Source organism: Dysidea avara, chromosome 13 (genome assembly GCF_963678975.1).
Source record: "Dysidea avara chromosome 13, odDysAvar1.4, whole genome shotgun sequence".
In the NCBI taxonomy this organism is placed as follows: Eukaryota; Metazoa; Porifera; class Demospongiae; order Dictyoceratida; family Dysideidae; genus Dysidea; species Dysidea avara.
The window spans coordinates 18,350,241-18,365,314 of NC_089284.1; the positions used below are offsets into that span (position 1 = coordinate 18,350,241).

At 37.4% G+C, this 15,074-nt stretch overlaps 1 protein-coding gene across 1 annotated transcript in view; it reads right to left on the reverse strand.

Moving 5' to 3' along the window:
* LOC136242465 (microtubule-actin cross-linking factor 1-like) overlaps window positions 1–15,074 on the reverse strand; it is a 109,755-nt gene that overhangs the window by 52,485 nt on the left and 42,196 nt on the right. The window contains exons 23-29 of the mRNA XM_066033890.1: window positions 14,113–14,466; window positions 9,716–10,036; window positions 8,677–8,985; window positions 8,477–8,632; window positions 6,988–7,158; window positions 6,820–6,903; window positions 6,177–6,385 (exon numbers count right to left, since the gene is read on the reverse strand). Of these exons, the coding sequence (XP_065889962.1) occupies window positions 6,177–6,385; window positions 6,820–6,903; window positions 6,988–7,158; window positions 8,477–8,632; window positions 8,677–8,985; window positions 9,716–10,036; window positions 14,113–14,466 (1,604 nt within the window). The remainder of the gene's footprint in view (window positions 1–6,176; window positions 6,386–6,819; window positions 6,904–6,987; window positions 7,159–8,476; window positions 8,633–8,676; window positions 8,986–9,715; window positions 10,037–14,112; window positions 14,467–15,074) is intronic.

Here is a 15,074-nt window from a genome sequence, read left to right on the forward strand (position 1 = left end):
CTGCCCACTATGCAATACTCTTTGCCTAAGCCATGTTGTGGATTCCTTCTGGATTGTCCAGACAGTACACTTGTGATCAAATATTCTCTGAGGAACTATCTTACCAGTGGCTATTCTAGAAGTATCTTGAGAGATTTTACTGCTGATGTGTTATTAGAAATATGTTCTGCAGGTGCATTGTGTGTGAGGCAGCATAGCCAAGTGGTTAGAGCATCAGCCTGGCAATCAAAAGGTTCCAGGTTAATGTTCAGATATGGCAAATTGGTGTTGTTACTGTTGTTTCCTTGAGCAAGAAACTTTACTCACATTACTCTGCTCTACCCAGCTGTTTAAATGGTGACCTGGTGTCAACTGGGGAAGCAGCCCACCCAGCTGTAACATCAATAGGTACCTGGTGTAAACTGGGGAAGTAAATGCCAACTGTCCATGTCTCATGCAATATCTTGAGTTAAAGAGATATACACACTGCTCTAACAAGATATACATACAGTTAAGTGGGCATAAACCAATACAGCCAAGCTGTAAAAAAGTGTGTGGCCTCCAAAAAGGCTAGGATGAAAAAGTTGTGAAATCAAATGTGGAGGCCAAGAAATGGTTGTGATGGTAGGTTAGTAGGGAAAAAATTAATAATGACAATTCAGGTGAATTTGGTGCAGAATCCTAGTGAAAAACTTGGAGGAGGCAACACAAATTCACCTGAATTGCCGTTATTAAAATTTTTGCCATTAACCTATCATCATAGCCATTTCTTGGCTGCCACTTTTGATTTCACAACTTTTTTCACCCTGGTATTTATGGGGGGCCACACTCTTTTTTTACAGCCTGGCTGTTTTGGTTTAGATATATATTTGTGACTGAATTTTGGGAAAACATTCCAAATCGCAAATTAGAAGTTTCGAGATAAACGGTTTTAAAGAATTGTCAGCATAACTTGCCAAGGATGGCAAGCACGCATATGAAATTTGCACAAAAAGTGCATAAATCTATCACCTTCCAGACCTGACAAGAGAAGTTTCAGCACTCAGAGGTGCAAGATAGGTTCAACTTCTATATCATAAAATAACTGCCTTCTCTGTAGACCAAGAATGTGCTTAGAGAGCAATTCCTTTGACTTGGTGGACAGATTGACTGCATCGAATAGTTGCAGTATAGTTAAAATACTGTGACAGGATATGAGTGCTCATAAGGTGCTGTGACTTACAGTGAAACAGAAATCTCAATTTGGTGATAAAGAATCAGGTACAACAATTAATACCTAAAACACCAAATTTTGTTGGAAGAGCAAACAGCGAACGTTGTGGTACACCAGAATGTGATCAAGTACATTTAATTGCTTCCCATGCAAAGCACACTCTAACATTAAAAACTATCATAGAAATATCATACACAATGAAAATCCACTTTATGGGATAGTCAACATCAAATCCACCAATACTAACAAGAAAGCACTTACAAAAGGCCAAATATTGAATTTATCAAATGGTATGGTTGTACCGTGTAAGTAGGGATCGTGGTGAATGTTTCGCATGCCTCCCAAAATTCCGCCTTTAAAAATCATCCTAAAGACATTTCACACAGCGAAAATCACCTTTACAGAATAGTACTAGTCCATCTAATACATAAAACAGCATTAAATACAACAAAACACTTACAGGTGGCCGGATATAAAATTTTTAAAAATTGCCAAAAATCTCCAATTTTATCTCACTGCCTCACTCACTGCCTGACCACAGTCGCAAGCCTAGAGCCCAAACAAAGCTGCGCACGGTCACCATTTTACGCTACAACAACAAACTCACCGGTGGGATGTGCCTTTTGGGATTCTGACGAGTGTATGCCCTGTGCGCCTTGTCTGTCCTTTTATCTTCAATCAGGTTGGTTGTCTTCTTCTTCAAGTATCGAAACCATATCGAGGTGTTAATTTTCCGTATCAACACTTTTTTGTAGACACCACAAAATTATTTCAGAAAGCACTTATGCTGCTGAAAGAGCGGGGCGCTTATACTTTCAAGTGTTGCACGTGAAACATTAAGGCTGTTGAGTGTCACTTCGACTTTTGCCAATGCCTGTTGACGAAGAGATTTGAGACAGACTGATACTCGACGGCTTGTTCTTCTGAACACACTGACCCAGCCACTCAGAGCCGGACGGCGAGATTAGTGATTCCTGTGATTGGATAGTACTCGAGTTCATCCTGTTAGTTGAGACTAAGCTCCAAACAACTGAAAGGGCCTGTTCGTTTGAACAACTTCTGGCCACGGTGAATAGAATGCAGACCATTGTACTGAGACAGGTCATAGATTTGAGCACCACTGCTACTACGATCAAAGGTAAGCTATGCACGCTCGACTAGGGGCCTATGTGCATCAAATTTTGGCACAGTACATACTTTAATAAGCTGTAACTAGCTAGCTGTGATACAACAAAAAACTAAACAAACTAGTATTTAAAAAATTGTTAATTTAAAAATGAAGTAGGGATCTATGCAATAAAATGTAGTGAAACAAGAGATGAATGATGGTATTACAACATAGTTCGATGGGAAAGTCCCTACTTGGCATTGAGCAAAATTAAAGCTAATGTGCCAAAGTAGGGACTTTCCCACCAAGCTATGCTGTAATACCATCATTCATCTCTTGTTTCACTACTTTTTATTGCATAGATCCCTACTTCATTTTTAAATTAACATTTTTAAAATACTAGTATATAACAAAAATTGCCTAAATCAGGCTGTAAAAAACAAGACATGGAAACCACACCCTTTTAATCTATTGTGTAACTCGCTCAAGACAAGCAGGGAGATTGAGATACTCTAATAAAGAGGCAGTCACAGCCACATGTCTATCATAGCTATGCTACAACAAAAAGTTAACAAACTAGTGCAATTAACAATTATTAATTTAAAAATGAAATAGGGTTTAGTGGTGAAACAAGAGATGAATGATGGTACCTGTTACAACCTAGAAAATTTTACGTGATATTTCCTTTGATGTCTGAGGTTACTAAACCCAATAGAAACCTGTGGTAGGGTTATTAAATAGTTAGTAACCTGTGGTCTTGCTGGTGGTTGTTTACTACATTCATCAAATGAAAATTGGCAAAGCCAAAAACAAAATGTCCTTTACTGTTAGCTTACTTTCCAGACATCATTAGCATTCAGCTAGGCATTCAACTTACTAATGCCCGGTATGGTGTGGTGCTGACATAACAAACTTGAAGGATAAATCTCGTTGCTAGCACTCACAATTTGCTTCTTAATAGCTTACATTCTGGACAAGAGAAATGTCTTTCTAGCTCGGCATAGTAACTACTTGATACTGGCACTAGTCACTCAAGGATTATGAATTCCAGTGGCACTGACACAATCAACTCAACTTAAGGATAAATCCCAATGCTAGCACACACAGTTTGCCACTTTCTCTTACTCACCTGGAATATTTTTAAACCACTTAGAATGGGTCGACATCAGTTTCTACGCTATTTAGAGCCCCTCAGATGATGTGGGCTTTGGCTACCCACAATTAATTACCTAGGCCTGCAGCATTGGTAATTAAGTTTGTGGGTAGCCTTGCCCACATTGTCCTCGGGCCTCTAAATAGCGTAGAAACCTTGTTGACCCATTCTAACTAGCTATGGTTATGTTGGAAAATCCCTACTTTGACATATTACCACTACCACCTGTTTGATGCCAAAGTAGGGATTTCTATATCTACTGTGATTCATACTTTTTGTTTCACTGCTGGAACCTACTTCATTTCTAAATTAGTAATCTTGCTAATGAATATGCATTGTGAAGCAGTTGTTGAAAGAAAGGCACTAGAAGTAGCAGTTTTAAGGCTGACATGCAGAGAGCAAGGATAAATGTTGCAGCGTATATATATATATATCAAATGGTACGGTAGTACTGTTTAAGTAGGGATTGCCCCAAAAATTTTGCCACCTCCCAAAATCCCACCTTTAAAAGACATTTTATGCAACAAAAATCACCTTTACGAGTCCATATAATGCAGCATTGCATATAACAAAACACTTACAGGTGGCCAGATAGAGAATTTTTAAAAATCGCCGAAACTCGAATTTTAGTCTCACTGCCTGACCAAGGCTAGAGCCCAAACGAAGCAGCAAACGGTCACCATTTTACGCCACAATAACAAACTCACTAGTGGGGTGTGCCTTTTGGGATTCTGACAAGTGTAGGCCCTCTGCACCTTGTCTTTTCTTTTATCTTTAATCAGGCTGCTTGTCTTCTACTTCATCCAACAAAACCTTATCGAGGTATTAATTTTCTATATCAACACTTTCTTTTAGCAGCATATTTAGATGCCACAGAATTATTTCAGAGCTGGATTTCAGTCCCGGCACTACTATAAGAGATATGCTAGCTAGAACTTCATGATTGGGATCCCATTTGTGATAGGTTCGTGACCACACCCATCAAATAAAGATCTAGGTGGACTAATAGCGATAGAGTACAGAGACCACACCTCTTGACAATCTAGCTATTTATATAACAGTAAACAAGATCACCTCACTCCTTATTGGTCTAGCTAGCTGTACACCCCTTGGCTGACTCACGATATACTCTAATACAACAGTCATGTATGATATTCTAATAGAACAGTCACAAGTTACATTGTAGCTAGCTGTGCTACAACAAAAACTAAACAAACTAGTATTTAAAAAATTGTACTTGAAAAATGAAGTAGGGATCTATGCAATAAAAAGTAGTGAAACAAGAGATGAATGATGGTATTACAGCATAGCTCGATGGGAAAGTCCCTATTTTGGCACATTAGCTATAACAATTATTTTGTTCAATGCCAAAATACGGACTTCTCACTGAGCTATGCTGTATTACCATCATTCATCTCTTGTTTCACTACTTTTTATTACATAGATCCCTACTTCATTTTAAATTTTTTTATAATACTAGCATATATACTAATATTCATTTTTAACTTTTTTTAAATACTAGTACATTAATTTTAAAATGAAGTAGGGATCCAAGTGATAAAAAGTAGTGAAACAAGAGATGAATGATGGTGTTACAGCATAGCTTGGTGGGAAAATCCCTACTTTGGCATGTTATAACAATGGTTTTGTTCAATGCCAAAGTAGGGATTTTCCCACTGCAATACCATCATTCATTTCTTGTTTCACTACTTTTTATTGCTTGGATCCCTATTTAGTTTTCAAATTAATAATTTTTAATACTTGTTTTTTGTTATATCATTAGGCTATACACGTGCTGTATTAGAGTAACTTGGTCAGCCTTTCACCTACCAGTGGGTGTGTCACTATTTCATATTTTCACTGACTGAGTGTGCTAGCCTATGAATACAGCTAGACTAATAATAATGGGGTGTGTCATCGTGATCGAGTAAATAGATTGTTAAGAGTGTGGTCTTGGTGCTGGTGCTCTATCCTAATTAACCAACCAAGATCACATTAATAGGTGTGGTCTTGAATCTATCATGAAATTACAGGTACCTACCGAGCATAAGTGTTTAAATAAGTTTGCAGCATCTAAATATGCTGCTCAAGGAAAGTGTTGATAGGGAAAACTAATGCCTTCATTGCATGAAGAAGGATGAATAGGAAAGACAAGATACAAGATACAGAGGGCACACATTCGTTGGAACCCCAAAAGGCACATGCCAATGGTGAGTTTGTCGTTGTGGCATAAAATGGTGGCCATGTGCTGCTTCGTTTGGCCTCCAGCCTTGTGACAGGCAGGTTGGCAGGCAGGCAGGCAGATGAAAAATTAGAGTTTCAGTGATTTTTTAGAAATTCTATATCCAGCTGCCTGTAAGTATTTTGTTTTTAATGTTGTATTTGATGTTAGATGGACTAGTATTATTCCACAAAGGTGATTTTCATTCCATAGGTGTCTCTAGGATGATTTCTAAAGGTGGTGCACATCACTTTTGGGGATCCCTACTTCAACAGTACTACCATACTATATATCAAACAGTATGGTACATAGTAACTATTTTGCTATCGTGCCATTGGAGATTTTGCCGCATGTATTTTAAGTACCTCATGCCTTATTGCTAGTATAATTTCAGCATTGCATGCTTTTGGCCAATGGAGTATTTGATACTCTTGCACTTCTGTAATCTATCCACACACAGTTGTAACATAATAAGCACCTAGTGGATAATACTATATCATACCTTTTGTTTAAATCATTTCTCAGTTTATCATATTGTTCCTTAGTCTTTGTTAGGTTTTCATCAAATTCATATTTGCTTGATTTCTGTTCAGAAATTATGGCTGGTTGTCTACCAGTGTAATGCTGAAAATTAACTTCAGCAATAAAAGTGAACTTTGTCTCTAAGTCATTGTTAAGCAGGCGGTACTGTTCCAAGATTGTATCATAATCCTACAAAGATGATTATAGTGAACTAATTACATGGTTAATCTAATTAATGCTCTGAATAGAATTACACACTGACTGTAGCACTAATTTGCATCGCTGGAGAAATTGTATAATTGCTGCAACCATCTCTATAGCAAAATTGAGTGACTTATAATGGCCTGTTGTGGTACTTAAATTTGAGGAAATATTGTATTGAAGTATCTCTGCAACAGGTTTAAAAATATATATACTGAGAAAGTCACTGTTGCATTGTCAAGTTCAGATTAAAGGGGTGGACCATTCTACAAACTGACACCGCAATACAACACTGTGGTGAACTGAATACCAAATTTCACCAGGATGTCAAATGCCCAATATATTCATTAAATGACATATAAATTATTTTACATAGCCTGCAAATTAATGCATTTACACTACACTAATCAGTACAATGTTACCTTCATCATCTTAACAAACTGGGCTGTAGTGTTCTCAACTGATCTTACATTGTCAGCTCTTTGTGATACTTCAGTAACACACTCCTAGTAAAGAAAGGCATCATCATTACTGCACAGTGTGTGGGTGATGTGTGATACATTAATCTTGTTTATTCATTAGGTACTAACCTGCACATCATGTAATTGTGTCTGCAGCTCAGCTTCAGTTTTAGCTATAGGACCCATCCTCTCCTTGACTTTATGTGCTGTCTGTAGCCATTCTTGAAGTGGATCCATGAATGCGATATGTTCAATAAGTTTAACTGCAGCCTGTTCAGCTATTTGTTTCCTAAGCTTAATCTGTGTAACAAACAAAATTATTATGTAAAATGCTTCTTGTTATCATAGGATCCAATATTTGGTATGGACATGAATTCACTTTGAGTTTATATAAGCAATCTTCAACACTACGTGAAAATATATGACCAGTATACATAACTTATAGCTGTACCACAAGTTGCTACAGATGTTATAGTATGGTACTGCTCAAACGTAACGTCGTCTCGTGAGAGTGTGAGTGATTAAAAAACTTGCTAATTAAGGGGCATGGCACCCTTTTCACTCACAAGTATTCACCCAAATGAAACGGGATGAATACTTGTGAGTGAAACAGGTGCCACGCTCTTTAATTAGCAAGTTTTTTTAATTGCTTGCACTCTCACGAAACGACGTTGGTACCGTATGTAGGGTTACAATATTATTGTGAAGTTCAATCATTACTACTCCATTTAGGCTACAAAAAGCTAATTATATGTTTCTAGTTCCCTGCCTGGTTCTTTTTTGGAGAAGTGATTGTACAATCATTCTTTAATGATGGTTAATAGCACATATTTGTTTGTACAGTTGAAACATTCATTTGTGAACACCTTTCTTGTGTTATGATGTATGCATAAATTTTATATATCAACATTTTGCCTAACGCTATCAATGTAGTGTTTCACATTAAAACACAAAAAAATAAAACAAGTCTGGTCTCCTTGGGAAGTTGGTAGGACCAGAAACATGTAATTAACTTTATGTGGCTTTACATTGTAACTACATTTATCGTACTTACATGGTACTGTAACACCATTAAATTTTAATAAATCTACTTGGCACTTGTATTTTAATCAAAACTACAACTACACATACTGCACAGCAGGAAATATGATTGATGATTGTGACAAATCAGTTAAATTCATCAAGTTTTAATATGCCAAGCATTGACAAACATCTTCAATTGGGTGTTTTGATCTATGATCTCTTATTGACATTGACATGGTGTTTTGATCTATGATCTCTTATTGACATTTAATTTGTCAAAGCTGATGAAATGTGAATTTGTCAATTTATCCTTCCAGCAAGGTTCCTGTTATACAGTATTGTATAATACTGTGTCTACTTGGTTAAATGCCACAGCATTTATTACCTTAGGTCTAAAAGTCAATGCTGTGACTACTCAAATTTGACCACCACTCAATGCTCAAAAGTAATGTTGAAGCCCTTATTGTTGCACCACTTGAGTGTGGCTACTATTGAATGTGCAGCATTTGTAAATATGGTATTTAGTATATTAAAGCTGCCAAATGTTGTGAATAAGCTGCTGTTTGTAAGTACATGGTCTATACTCAGGTAGTACCTGATGATCAATGGCTGTCCAAGCGTCTTCAATAGCATTTTTAGCTTCAGTCATCCTTTCTGGGACTACAGTCCTTGTCAATGATGCAATATAGCCAGTGTCCTCTACTAGTTGATCCTTAGGTCTAGAGTGTTGTGTCATTTCTTCCTCTATAGCCTACACTGACACTAACACACTACTCCAACACTATGATACATTACCTTGATAACCTCCAGTTGTTCCTTTACTAGTTGTGGTACAGCAGATAATGGTTTGGACTTCACTAGAACTCGGTCAGTTTCAGTAATCCACTTGGATACTGACTCATAAGGTTTCTCATAGTCCTTGGCTCTCAGTTTGATCTGTTCCAGCTCTAATTTCTGTTGTTGGGCTTTTCCATAGTATTCGTGATACTTATGTACTGTGGTGTCAAGATGTCCCTTGTCAGGAATATCTTCAGGATCTTCTAACTCATTCAATCTTGGCTTTAATTCTTCCAATGGATTCCACACTTTGTTTAAAAAGATTTCCTATGTAAACAAGAATAAGGCATTCATGATTACCACACATCTATTACAGCATGTGTACTCAAGAGAAGTAGCTGGTTATAAAATAAAATGTTTGCATATATAGATAGTGTTTGCATGAGCAAAATTCATATGTGACCAGATTTAGATACCACCTCTGCACAAAAATCAAACTTTGCAGGGTCTGCTTTCTGTGCCCATTTCTCTGGAGCTCTGTAAATCTACAGCAGATGATCTGATGCCTCGATGCCACTCTGGATTTGCTAGAACAGCTCTTGTGGACTTGGCCAGATAGCATCAGTTGGCTGGATGGTTTTTGGGATTACAACAAGTGTTCTCAGTGGATAAATAGACTCCTCTGAACTCAAACTGGACCTGGCGACTTCACTCGTGCTCTTATAAGGTGCCCATCCACCACCCATATTACTATCACCTGCAATACTCCAAAAACACTTCAAAAATGCCTAAACTTCTGGTAGTATTCCAATGCAACAGATACCCATGATAGCTCCACTAGAGGTGAAAATATGGTGAATTTGGTGGCTGTAACTTCAGCCAGCAGCAAGCTATGATCAACCGAAAAACACCGCTATATCTATGTATTGTACAATGTGTGAAAAGGTACCTTTTTGCAAATTGGGTCACATATAATTCTTATAAAACTATATGTTATATAAAGCCAGTACACAAGAACATGCATCAATTAGTGTATAACATTGCAGTGATCAAGCACCTCAATTTCTTTAACTTGTGATCTTAGTCTACTGGGATCAAATTTGACTGGAAGGGGATTTTCCTGATCAACATATACTAGTGTAGTAGTGAAGGAGGATATAGTGTTTTCTAACTGTTGAAACTTTTTGTGTATTTCTGTCACCTCCTCATACCAATCCTTAAAATATCTGTTGAGATCCGACCATCGATCAGTGAAGTCACTTATCAGTTGAACCAAGTCATTCTCTTGATCAATATAATCTAATTTATTAATTTTTCGTCCTTCTTCCACCATTTTGGTACACAGTTTATGTTCATTAAAGCCCTTTTCTTTGAATTTCTGCATTAAAATATATATGTCAATTTACATGCATACATATTAGGGTGCAACAATATATCGATATATCAATATATTGCAATATTTTCTATCACAATACAATACAATATGTGTGATGAAACATATCGATATATTGCTGTGTTACAATATATTGCATAATATTGCAGGGTTGTAATGGGCTGTGGCTTGTGGATAATTAGCCTATTCAGCTGCCACCCTCCTGGAGGGTGGGCATCAAAGCCACCAGAATGTAATTGTTGATGTTTTAGAAGCCACACATCCTAAACAAACAGTACTGGTTGTAGTACTGCCTACTTGTACTGTAATACCTATTTAATAACTGTTGGCCATTATAAGCAGCTTTTGACTGGTGGGTGTACACCACATGACACTATTGTTATCTGCTGTATCTTATGAAGCTTAAATCCATGAGTTATTTACACAAGTATAGCACTTCAACATCACTAAAGGCCCTATTCCAAATATTGCAATACAGCAATATATTGCAATATTTTTTAAGGCAATACGCAATATGGTATTTACCCGTATTGTTGCATCCCTAATACATATATCAGCACACTGTATACTCACCTGGGGTTAGGTAAGTATATATACATATATACTCACCTGTGGTTTGAGGCATGTGACACTAATGCGTGTCATACCTTTTACTGCAATGGGTGCCAGTACAATCAATCGCCAAAGCTGGCTCAGGCTAATAGCTCTTGCGTGCTGAACAATCAGTCACCCCAGCCAGTAAGAGTCCAACTACTGGATTCATTTTATAGACAGGTATACCTGACAACTTCAATGATGGGTGGCAGCAGGTAACGTTGTTCCTACGTTTGCTGATATGACTGGGAAATACAGAGATTACCAAGTGCCACAATTGAATGCCACTACCATTCTGAATTGTGAGAGGAAGGCTACCAGTGTGTCCTCTATGCCAAACTATGGCAAGTTGTTTTACTACGTTTATTTGTGTGTGTGTGTGGGGGGGGGGGGGGTTGTTAGTGTGTTGTGTGCTGTGGGTTAATCAAACGGTACATGTTGTACCGTTTAAGTAGGAATCCAGGTGAAATTTTCGTGCACCACCCAAAATTCCGCCTTTAAAAATCATCCTAGAGTTATCTTACGAGACGAAAATCACCTTTACGGAACAGTACTAGTCCATATAATACATAAAATAGCATTAAATACAACAAAACGCTTACAGGTATATATCTGGATACAGAATTTTTAAAAAATCACCAAAACTTGGAATTTTAGACTGACTGCCTGACTGCCTGACCACAGTCACAAGCCTAGAGGCCAAACGAAGCAGTGCACAGTCACCATTTTATGCCACAATAACAAACTCACCAGTGGGATGTGCTTTTTGTGGTTCCAACTAGTGTGTGCCCTCTGTGCCTTGTCTTTTCTTTATCTTCAATCACGCTGCTTGTCTTCTTCTTCATCCAATGAAACCATATCGAGGCATTAATTTTCTGTATCAACACTTTCTTTAAGCAGCATAATAGATGCCACAAGATTATTTAAGGCGCTTAGACTACGCTACTGTACAGAGGAATAGATGATATTCCTTACTGATATAATCTATGACGGAGGGTACTGTACGGAGGTACTGGTACTAGATAGCTTTCACGGTAGGTCACAAGATCACACCCATTCTTCATTCTACGCATTATTGATCTATCGATTGAAACCACGATGACACACCCCTTTTGCACTAGCTGTATTTCAGTGACCACACACCTTCAATTTGGAAGGCTGACTTGAGATACTCTATAATCAATCGAAGCCACACCCATTTTTGGGCAAGTGCACATCTTTGTAGGCTGACTCAAGATACTCTAACACAGCAGTTACATGTTTATAGCTAGCTGTATGCCTTAACAAAAAACTAAACAAACTAGTATATTAAAAATTATAATTTTAAAAATAAAGTAGGAATCCAAGCGATAAAAAGTAGTGAAACAAGAGATGAATGATGGTAGCTATTACAGCATAGCTTGGTGGGAAATTCCTACTTTGGCATTGAACACAAAATAATGGCTATATCATGCAAAAGTAGGGATTTCCCACCGAGCTATGCTGTAATAGCTACCATCGTTCATCTCTTGTTTCACTACTTTTTATCGCTTGGATTCCTACTCTTTATTTTTAAAATTATAATTTTTAATATACTAGTTTAGATACATTATATGAACCATGGCTCACTTTGGTGCATTGCATTTATACTACACCCCTCCTCCTCAGTCATCGGAAGTTTATAAACCCTGAGGCAAAGCTGAGGAGTTTATCAAAAGTAAACTTCCTCTGACTTTGGAGTCAGGGTGTATATAAGTACAGTACACCTCATAGCCATGGTTTATATATGTGATAGATAAAGCATTACTGCCAGTGCTGTATGGGAAATATAGCATGAAAAAGAGTGGGTGAGAGACAAATATAACACGAGGCAAAGCTGAGTGCTATATTTCATCCTGAGACCACTCTTTAGTGATATATTTCCCATACAGCATGAGCCAAGGCAGTACTTTATCTGGTATAGAGAACTGTCAACTTGAGGTACATGCAAGACACACGAAACAATTAGGAACTCATGGAGTCAGTAAAATAGGCATTGTGCCTGTGCTGTGCTGTGTTGCTCCTTCATTAATTGTTTAGTGAGTCTGGTCCGTCTTCACAAGCTTTCAATTATGCTTTAATAAACATATTTCCATGATGTTCCTAGGACTCATCCGTTATGTGAACAAAATGTAGTAAGAACATTCACTGCTGCTGACCACAGGCAACCATCACCAAAATCTTCAAGTGTGTCTATAAATTAAATCCAGTGGTTACTGGTTGGGCTGACTGGTCAACCATTGCAGCACAGGCTATTAGCCTAGACTGGCTTGGATTGGTTGTACTGGCCAGAGCGAGTGAGTACTCAATCAAAGCTCACTCAAAGCAGGCTATTAGCCCACAAATAGGTCTGGAAATTCTATAACTACTTGATATAGAACTGTGGGTCTATAAAGTGTTCTATAACTGCCCAATATAGAACACTTGTGCTCATATGGATAATATTGAACACTTTTTGCTTTGATCCTCCCATGCAAAGTTCTTTATACATTATATATACATAGCAAAGCATACATGTCCACAGTATAACAATTACATGTATGTTGGCATCTTGTGATTGTGTTATCTACTTCAAATTATGTGTGTCTCCTCAGGAAGGGAAGAGTGGCTATACCTACTTGTAAATCACTTCAATTCAGCATTAGTGATCAAAAATTTTTGTTGACAAAAAGTAGAGTAATCTTATAATTTTTTTTTCTCAAAAATCTTTATTGTGAAACATTCAATATATAGGATAATGTTTGAGGCTGCAGCATATGTTGCTGTCAGACCTTCAGTGCTGGTCACTGTAAAACATTAATAATAAGAAAATCCATCCCTCCTGGGGAAGACTCAGTGTGACCCTGACTAGATAGACATTGGGTGACCTGCAGTTCGAATCCTGGGGTCGGAGGGATTTTTCCCCTTACTTTGTTTCACCTTATTAGCTATAAGTCATTGAAGTCGCAGCCCTTGTAATCATTGTTAGGCTAAGGCTGCAGCACATGTTGCTGTCAGACCTTCAGTGCTAGTCACTATCAATAATGATAATAATAAGTTTGTAGTGTGCAATAATTGGTGGTTCCTGTTTGTGGATGAGCTGGCCATAACATCTGTAACTATAGTATAGTCATACAAGGTTGAGTTGAACAGTAAGATAATCTATAGCAGAATGCAAAAGAACTTAAGGTAGGCTGGAAGAACCATTGCACAGGTCACTAACAATGTGTTGACACAACTCCATGCAACTTGAAGAATTCCTATATTAGTGATCTTAGATTAACTATATATATATATATATATATAAATATTTACCATTAGTAATTTTACTAACACGCTGACTATTATTTTAGTTGAAAGATTGGCTATATGTTTTACATGGACTATTTTAGCCATCTAGGCCATGTAGGGCTCCAGTGAAAACTGTCAAATTACTGACAATACCAGACTAGCTGTATACAAAGGTGTACCTTGCCTTCTTCTACTTGAGCTTTTATAAGTTTAGGATCTTCCATGATTGGTTGATTTATAAGCTGTTCTCCCTGTTCAATGAATGCTATTGCAGCCTTGTACTTCTCCTCAAATGATTTGAGTTCCTTCATCAGATCATTACACTGATCCAGTCTCTGCTTCAGTACCTCCACAATCCACTTCCATTGTTTCTCTACAGCAGCAGCTTGTTCTACTATACTACCCTCCTGTTCTGAGGGATCATGGGAGTACCCCACTGGTGGTACTGCTTGTTCTTTTTCAGACTCCAGTACAGTAACAGGTGGACGAGTAGACATTTCTCTACTGTACTCATCAAATGCATTATCAGCAAGCTGTGGATACATAGTTCATACAAAATATAGCATTGTAATCCTGATGGCATGTCACTATAGGAAAAATAGGTCAATTGAAACATTGACGTTTTAGTACAAGAAATCTTTAACAGTTGTTTATTTCTCTAAATGACTGTTAATGATATAGCACAGTATGGTAGAGGAATCATGGAGGTTTAGGCTTTATCGCCCACCCCAAAACTAGCCTCTTTATTTTCTTTTCTGACAACTCGGCAGTATTGGCACTTCCAATAAGTTTCTATGGAATTATGAATCTTATTAGGACACACAATAGTGTGTTGTGCAGCCAATGAATTTGGGCATGCAACAGACAAGTGTGCATTTTACAGGAACCAAGAAAATACTATTTTCATGCTTTTGTACCTCAGTAATTGCTAAATGAAAATAGCCCATTATATCTGAAAATTTTCTCAGGTTGGGATATCTTCCATTCCAAATTTGAGCTAAATTTTTCCAGTGGTTATGAGATATATGCCTTCAAAGTTTATCTCATTTTCTTTGTATTTTTCCTCTTCTGCCATTAAATTTCTTTTCTTACTACTTACAAAAATTGCCATAACTTGTGCAAACCCTTTTGGATTCTTTTC